Source organism: Xylocopa sonorina, chromosome 10 (assembly GCF_050948175.1).
Source record: "Xylocopa sonorina isolate GNS202 chromosome 10, iyXylSono1_principal, whole genome shotgun sequence".
NCBI classification, from domain to species: Eukaryota; Metazoa; Arthropoda; class Insecta; order Hymenoptera; family Apidae; genus Xylocopa; species Xylocopa sonorina.
Window position 1 is genome coordinate 9,036,941 of NC_135202.1, and position 9,153 is coordinate 9,046,093.

General features: G+C 46.5%; 1 protein-coding gene across 5 annotated transcripts in view; it reads left to right on the top strand.

The window, feature by feature from the left end:
• Mitofilin (inner membrane mitochondrial protein mitofilin) overlaps positions 1 to 4,123 on the top strand; it is a 31,576-nt gene extending 27,453 nt beyond the window's left edge. For 2 of the 5 annotated variants that reach the window (XM_076903237.1, XM_076903233.1), the window contains one exon: positions 1,688 to 1,959. In XM_076903237.1, the coding sequence (XP_076759352.1) occupies positions 1,688 to 1,931 (244 nt within the window). In that variant the 3' untranslated portion in view covers positions 1,932 to 1,959. Of the gene's footprint in view, positions 1 to 1,687; positions 1,960 to 2,330; positions 2,352 to 2,541; positions 2,719 to 2,811 lie in introns of those variants that run through there. The other 3 variants (XM_076903234.1, XM_076903236.1, XM_076903235.1) reach the window with 3 other exon arrangements.
• Positions 4,124 to 9,153: the final 5,030 nt, after the last annotated feature.

A 9,153-nucleotide genomic window follows, 5' to 3' on the forward strand; every position in this document is an offset into this window, starting at 1 on the left:
TGCCGTGGGTGCACACCCGACGGAAATAAAAGTTTAACGTCCGGCCTAGAGCGTTGCCGTTTCACTCGCGATTTTTTCACCTGAAAATATTTCCTTCTTACTCCTCTCGCGAGTGTATATCGCACCTTCGCGCGAGAGCTGTGTGTTTCATAGTCGTTCTCCATCTCGACGGAGATTTCGTTGGAGAAAAGAAGAAGAAAAAAAAAAATGGAGAGCAACGAAGTAGCGCGATTTTTTTGCAGTCGATCGTTCCTCGATTAATTATTTATCGTCGATTGTACTCGATAGCGGGGTAAACAAGGTCCCGCATTGTGTCCCGAAGTTTTTGCCGGTAGAAACGGAGCAACCGGCTTCCGTTTTCATTTCAGAGTTACGGCGACCTTACGCCCGCCTATAAACTGCTGGATTCTAATTAAAACTTGGCGGATTTAGTGTTCCCCCCCGCTATCTTTGCAATTGGCGTGCCCTGAAGTCGCGGCGAACGCCGAACTTTGAGCCGCGAAGATTTTCCATCCCCGTTTCGGGAGACTTTTATTGCGATCTCGTTTGTTCGCGGCGCAAAAACTAACTTCGCTTTTTTTCAGCCGACGAATCGCGAAATTCGCGCGGAATTAAAGTCCGTTTAAACTGTCGCAACGTGTACAGGGTAGTTTTCCAATGTTTATCAGATCCGTTTAGCCATCGACGAACGATCGACGGTTGATTAAAATGAAAGTAAAACACCAGTTTGTATAATAATATTTCTCATCGAGAGCTAGGTGTGTACACAACGTCGGGTCGCACTTCGTCACGCGGCCGTTTAATCCACCCCTTTTTTATTACTCCAATTTCACTCCAATCTAATTGCAAATATTTCCCTTTGACGCTGCATTGAAACCGAGTGGGCTGTTTACAATATCAGCGGGGCTCCTCGAGCGCTTCTTTCCGTTCGCCCCGGCAGGAATTCCTTTGTGCGGGCTTAATTAAGTCGTTAACTCGTGGAATCTAATTACCGGATTGCTCGTTTCTACCGCGCAAGATTTCATTCGATCCGGCCAGGCTCGTTCATTTTCTTCGCCCTCTATTCCTCGCGATATAGAAGGCGTATTTAATAACGATATTCGTGGAGGACGAAAAGCCGCGATTCTTTCGCAGAATGCTCGAAGCTGGCCAGTTTCAATGTATCTTCTCCGGGGAGTGCGTATCTCGAGTTTAAAAATTGCGAGCGATCCTCGAAGCACTCGAGATCGATTGGATCGGTTAATTAAGCCTGGCTACTTGGCGCTTTGTCTCGTTATCGTTGGAGGAATTGTCCGTATAAAAGGAGAATTCGTGCTGATCCTTTCGATGGCAATCCCAGCGAGCGTGATCTAGAAATTCCCCGAGACAATCGCAATTTTCATGTTTATACCTCGTTCGTTGCTCGTTCGAGGGGTAATTTCGATGAGCGCCAGCCCCCCCTCGAAATAGCTCACGTTTCCAGATTATCGGAAATCGAAGTCCCGATTTCCACGGTTGTTCTCCGCCTTTCTCCACGACCGACGGAGGTGGAATTTAAATCGCAGAAATGAAACACTTGAGACGTAACGAGAGTAAATTTTCTTTCGAACGAGAATCGTTGCAAGTGTATCGCCTCGTCGATCTTGAAGGAAAATGGCGGAAGGTTAGCAGGCTTTTCTAGCGACGGCTGTTCAATTTCTTGGCGCAGGTATTGGCTCGATCGCGGGGACTTCAAGATGACCCTTCGTTACATGAATCTGCTGAAAGGTGCGCCAAGGTCGATCGCCAGGGACTGGATGAACGAGACCAGGATCCTTCTCGAGACTCAACAGGCGGTGGACACTCTGCTGGCGTACGCTGGTGCTATAGGTCTGATGTTCCTTGGCGCTGGAGACTCGAAGGTCAGTCGAAACGATCTGAACGAGAGAGCGAAACGGTCGAGCAAAGAATGAAAAAGACAACGAGTCGTAGAGAAATTCGGTTGCCTTGGAAATCCGTCCAGGATTTCGCAGGGATCGTCGGTTTTTCCGTGAAACTCGAGCTTCGTTGACGGTTTCGTGGAAATTTTCTAGCCTGAATTAGTAGTCTACCATATGTATTTTTCATTGCTTATAACTATCGAGAGGAATTGTATAATACATTGTTTAAAAGAGTTCGCTGCTTATGTCTCTGGAACTTCCCAAAGAGTCTGCTCTCAAGTTTTTGGAATTTGTAAAGTAATACTTGCGATCGATCTCTTCTTTTTTAGTTCTTTCCACAATTTTTACGGGAGATCGAGTCACGAATAAAGCTAGCTATAATTGATTTCTAACGATTAACGATTGTTTCTTTTTTTTTTATCCATGAAGTAGCTGTGATCGTTAACCAAGCACGTCCTCGATTTTCTGTCGCAATGAACCCTTTCAGTGGTGAGTTTCCAGTCTGATTTACGCATACGATCGTACTTAGCAAAATGGAATTAAAAGTCTTCGACATTGAGAAACTGTAATTTTCCAAAATCGCTCACCACTGAAAGCGTCTCGCAACCGCCTCCAACTTGCAACAGTTAACAGCACGACGCACACCTTTCTGCTTGCAGTAAAAAAAAAAAAGAAAAAAAAACACTAAACCCCGGTAAAACCGTCACACAAATCGAACCGCCATTCGCCGGCCAGAATATGCTCGTCCCTTCGTTCGAACTCTCGCGCGTCGACAAAACACTCGAAACCGGAAACCTGTGAGAACGAGACAGAGAGAAAGCCACGAAACGGAAATTGAAAGAAAGCGAACGAGACAAGTAAAAAAAATGGAAACGCAGACAGCGGAGAACGTTCCATTCGTTGTTGTTCGAAGTGTTCCAGCAGCCCTCGCCTCGAACAGGCCACGGAGCGACGCGTATGACGAAGGAGAAGGAAACTGCCGCGTAAGCGTCGTCCAAGGGGCAGAAGAACACGCAGACGGAGGGGACGCGGCGGAAAATGGACGTACAGCCGCATCCGGGCCGCCGTGAACCGTATTTTCAGGTGGAGAACAAGAGTAGACGAGGAAGAGACGACGGCGGATGAGAAACGAGCGAAGTTCGTGGTTTGTTTGCAGTCAGACCCTAGCTGGCCCTCGCTGAGGACGAAGAGAATTCTTCTGGTGCAGAAGAAACCACCGGGTGGCACGTTCCAGTCCGATCTTGCATAATATTCCTCAATGAAAATGTACATTTTTTTCTCTCCTTGATATTTGTATCATTTTTATTCCCCCTCTGCGTATATGTACCTTTATTATTGTGTACCTTTATTTATTATATTCTAAGGGATGTGTAACGGATGCCTTTTTGGGAGTTGGTATTCGAATGATCGTCGAGATCTTTTTTAACTTCGGTTAATTCTCGATTAAAGTCACGGTGTAATCAGCTGCAATTTTTTGGGGAAATTTTTTGAAGTAGTGATCGTTCTTTCTCCTTATCGTTATTGTAACGTTTAAGATGGTGAAATGTGAAATTGTTCGATGGATGGAGGAGGAGAAGGTACGCTGTGAGGTACGAGTTTCGAGAACGTTTCGAATAGACGACTGGGAACGAGAATTGTGGGGCACGTTGTTGCTTCTTGTAAGACTTAACTTTCTACGGTTTTAAGAAATTCGAAGAGAGAAGTTACTTGTTAATAGTACAATGAAACTTTAAGTATTGGAAGACTGCGAGGTGCGTTTTCCGTGGAATATAAGCTTGGTCCGTCATAATTCGTGACTCGAACCACTCGCTTCGACCAGTTCCAACCGCGAAAGCTTGTCGAAGTCTGACAATTTTCCAAATTACTAGAATCCCTTCGAATTTTTTATCCACCGTACGAACCGTCTCACGAGAGACATCAACGAAATATTATGCAACATTTTCTACGTGTTTTCCTTGCACTGTCAGATACGCTACGAAACAATTCCAGACGATTCAAGGTAATCTCGTTAAATCTTCAATTAACCACGAAAAATCAATTCAGCACGATCGATCGTTGCCTGTGGATCGTCTACGATCAGCCCTCCGCAATACTGTACGAGTATCGAAAGCCGCGAGTTGGACGAGCGAAAGAAAACTGCCTTATCCGGCTAGCAATGAATAGTGAAATAAACGAAGGAATGAAATAAAGTAAAATAAATGTTTCGTCGATGCCGTCTAATCTAACCTGCTGTTATTTCTTTATCGATTAAACAGAGAGAGAGAGAGAGAGAGAGAGAGAGAGAGAGAGAGAGAGAGAGAGAGAGAGAGAGAGAGAGAGAAAGGAACTTCGTCAACCCTTAACGCGGGACCGCGAACCCTCGCCCCTGAAACTTGGCAAGACTTCAAACTCCGCCAGCGTATCTCCTTCGCGTTTCTTTCCTCCTCCCGAAACACGCGATTAATGAGGCTCGTTAAAGAGACACATGTTGCTAATTTTCAGTTGGTTTCGCCTCTTCAGACGGTCGAGCGCTCGTTTACCCCCGTGTCATACTGTCGAGTGGAAAATTGAAAGGAACAGGGTTCGCTTCCACAGTGTTCTCCACTTACAGCTCGAGTGTTCGGGCCAGTCAAAGGGCCAAACGAGTACGTTGCACAGAGGGCTAAATAAAGCTGCCCTCTTTTCCTACGTGGAATTGGGCGCGAGACGGTTTATTGGGACGACAGGGGTACGTTAAGCGGAGGGGACGTGTCGCGTCCTGTGTTAGGGGTCGATTCAAACGAAGAACGAGGCAATTGGGTGGTGAATTGCTCGCTGTAAATAGTGTGTTCGCCTTTGTAGCCGCGTTGCTTGCGCGCGATACGATCGTCGGATCGAGAGTCTCATGGTACGAGTAATAAACGAGATTCATCGGTGCTTACATGGTTCTGGGTTTGTCGTAGAAGTAGAAATCACGCGCACCCTGTTCTACTCCTTTCTCTGGTACTATCACACGATTCTAAGCGAATGTAACATTTATTTAGTACATTTTTTTGGACTTTGAATAATTTTTGTTATGGTTTGGGGATGAAAAACGATTGAAATTAATATGGTATTGGTTCATTTTATTTGATACTACATTGGAGGACTTTACAGAGAGGATAGATGTGGTATAAACACTCGATGGACGAAGGAGGTGTTGAGTATGTAGACTTCAACTCGATTTACTTGAAGCTTCTCAGTGTCGACGCAACTCCCTCGTTTCATTGGCGAGTAAAAACCTGTCAGAATTACAAGACCCACCCTGTACCACGATCCTCCACCCCGTTTTCCTAGCCCTTCGAAGCCCGTCATCGAGCATCGTGGCTCCCACCATTTATCACTTCTTATCGCCCTCTGCTACCTTACAACCACTCAAAATCAATTTCACCCCGTCTTCTCCGCCCCCAAAAAACAGGAACGCTAACCACGACGGAGAATGAACCAGACCCGCCGTTCCCGGCTTTTTCCACGGGAATTTCTTCCCGCCTCCGTCCGCGACACTTCGTCTGAAGTCTGTCGGATTAACGGAGGACGTCTCCATCCCCTCGCGTGCCATTAACGCGAATCCTCGATTCCTCGAGGTCCTTCCAATCCCCCAAACTCGGCTTCCTCCTCGACGACAGCGTTCGCAGCGATAAATCGCGATTAATGGGCTCCACGGACGGATTCGAGGCGCTGCTGCTGCTGTTGATTAAGGGCGTTAATGGCGCCCAGACAGGAAGTCGCGAGGGTAAGTTGAAAGGGCCTCGTCATTTTGGATCCAAGTAAATCGTTCGCGGAAGTATACTTTGGAGATTTGTTGTTCTATCGCGGCAAATCGATAATTACTCTTCGTTACACAACGTAATTGTTATACCCTTGCACTCTCTATGTCCTCGATTATTAGTATCGTTGCGCTGGCAGAAAATTCGAAAATATAAACTGTGATCGTAGACAAGCTTCTGCTGATGGATCGTCGAAGAGTCGAGGTAAAGGGAGTTAATTTAACGCGACAAGGGCGACGTGGAGAACCAGGTCGTCTGCTAAATAGTGACAGAGATGGGGGCGCCGAAAACCTTTTCGAGACAGCGCAATTTTTCATGACCCAGCGGAAAGGCTGCTCTATTCGATTTTATGCATCGATAAAACGAATGTCGACTGATACCATCGAGTTATCTAGCAGATAACGTTGGACCAGAGTGTATCGTAAATCTACGAAGTATGAAACAGACTACTCACTCAAGAAACTAATACTGCTGTATCTAACATTTTAACAGTGGTGAATTTAGGAAATTATCAGGAAACTATCAATTCTCTTTCTCTTGCCTTTTATTTCTATCAGTATAATTCTTTATTACAAAATTTCTAACGTGATTTTTGTTTCCTCTGACAGAAGAGATTTTACGATTACATTGGTTCTCCAAAGTCCATCTTCTGCTTACTCATCTGTGACACCTGTAACAGAAAGGAAACCCGACAAGCTCATTCATTCACCACACGACGTATGCCAGCAAAAAGTAGCTGTAGAATTTCAGCAATGTAGTTAACATAAAATAATACCTTCTGCACACGCTCCATCGACTCGAACCACGCGTGGAAGGACGAAGCCGCCCCATCGCTGGAATCTGGAGAACTGGTGCGCGTCGTGGAAACGACAGTGGTAAAAACGAGCGTTCGAACGAGCCAATTCTGCGTGTCGAGCCTCGACGAACGATTAGAGAGGGTGGAGGAGAGGGCGTGGGGTGATTTAAAATCAATTTGCCGGCCACGTGTTTACGGTAATGGTCGGGCGTGTAACGAGCGGGTGGCCTGCGGATTTAACCGTGGGTACCATCGCCAGCAGTCGTCGCGATCCCGCGCGGAAACCCGCTCTCCCCGTTTTCGAGCGATCCTCCGTCGACGCTGATAATCGTCGATAACAGCGGCTGGATTAAGGCTGGAAATCGGATCGACGGTGTGGCGACGGTTTCACCACTGTTAACCAACGGGATCGATCATCGAGTAATTAGTTTTCCGGCCATAAATTAACCCTTCCGCGGTACCGTTAAAGCGGAACTATACACGCGTTACACTCTGAACCGTAATAACTAATTCCATAGTTAACGAACAAAATTAACGAGCTACGAATAGTCGAAGCGAGCTCATTTTCAGAAACAAGTGTAACCAACCGAGAAATAGGAAATTAATCGCGTTGCACGGCGAAAGAATTAATATTGCAACGCGAGAGCGTGCCTCGAATGAACCGCCACGCAACCATCCGGGTCGAACGGATTCGTGGAACGTGCGAAACGGACGCGATCGTTGCTCAGACACCCGTCCCAGAGCACCCAAGGTAACTCCCTTGGCGCGAGAGATAAAATGCCTCGAGCGTCTCGTCAAGAGCCGCGTTATCCATCAGCGGAACGTAACGCCATTAATATCAGGGCCCACCCTTCGCGATTTTCCATCTGGTTCACTGAATCACGGTGAAGTGGGCGCAGGATCGACGGAGGAGTCGCTCTCGACAAAGGGAAACGGCGAGTGGACACGACAAAGGCGGTGCCCGATTGAGAGACGGCGCGCGGACAAATCAAAATAATAGCCTTAGCAATCTCGAGGCGTATTACGGTTGGTGGATACATTGTCTGTAGATAATTAGCGGGAGTCGAATGGACCAGGCTGGAATTGGTGCTCCGTGGCCGGAAACCGATTGTCCTGGCGCTTCTACTGCTGCGAGGTGAGCGACGCGCCACGTGCGTCTTCCGTCTCGAGCAATTGCGCCCTTAAACTATGCCACTATGCTATGTGGACAAGCTGATCAGCTGTTTTCTCTTTCAATCTAAGAAGTTTGCACTTAGAATCAACTGTGTCTCACTCAACTCTTCCATAGAAGCGCTTCAGATGGAAATTTGCTAGGTAAAAAAGGATAAATGGGTACCAAGATTTTGTATATCGATGATGCAACGATACATCCTTCTGTTTTTAGTATTTGCAGCGCCTATGAAGCGTTAAATTTTGAGTTACAACTTGTCGAAAGGAAAATTGGTAACGATCTATTTCGTAATCGATGGTTGAACGTATCTGCATCGATGATTCGCTGGATGGCAGGAAAAGGATGATAGTTTCGGGACGCCATTAGCATATTCATTGCACGTCCGTTCGCGAACGGATCCGGCTCGAAATAGTCGGTGACCCGTGATACGCTGGGCTAGTTGCTGAAAGGAGACAATAATGTAATTATTATTGGTTCGATGCGATCGAAGGGATACGCCTTTCCGCTCTAATTTCGAGACGGCGATAATCAAATTATCCTCGGCGCGTTCAAGCCGAAGGTGGACTAACGAAGATCAGAGGGAGAGGAGGGACGGGGCTAGCCGTGAGGCTTGGGAATTAGTCGATCTTGAATCACTCTTTTTCGTTTGATCGTAAAAATCGATGGTCGAGAAAGAAGTTCGACAGCTTCTCTCGCGTTCTTCGTCGTCCTCGTCGATCCGCAGGGGTTGGCAATTGTTGACGACACTTATTAAAGAATCGGTACGCTCTGTGAGATCATTTGTGACAACAGAGCGTACAAATTCTAAAATAAATAACGTAACACTGTCGTGAAGAGGATCGCATCTTCCTGGCTGCAGGTGTACCTATGAAAATCTACAATAAATTCACGCGAGTTCAGTATCTTAATCAAAGATAGAAGAATGTGTTGAAAGCGGGGCGTGGAATAAAACCCTGGACGGTTTTCTTTTTCTACGAACGACTTTATTATTCAGGTTCGACAGGATCAGGCAAAGTTTGCGCGTGTTTTATCTTTCAGGAGTCTTGACAGCCCTTTGCATTCCTTTAAGCGGCTTAGGAAGGACAGAAGAGCTTCTGGGAAAGGTACTAATGGTACCAATGGCACCGATTAAGTTCTTAGAGTCCTCAGTGGCGTTCTGAAATGATGTAATGACGTTACACGTTCGTCTGGCCGCGTTGGAATGTCCCTGCAAGTTTAATCAGGCCTAGATGCGGTCTGGTATCTGGCAGAAATCTCGACCACTGAAACAGCTCGCTATTGACGCTACGAGAAGGCGTGCGGTTGGTCGATCTTCCAGCTCGTTTCTTCCGTCGCGGTTTGGGAACCAGACAGCTGTTCGCGACCAGAGTATTTCCATTGGTTAAGGTCTCTGTAGCGATCGTCACGGTGGATCGTCGAGGTGATCATTTGCTGTTTCACTTACTATAGTGATTTCAATGAATTTCATTGCAGTAATTAAGGAAATCGAAGAAATTGGCAGACATAGTCTACAATATTAGGTAC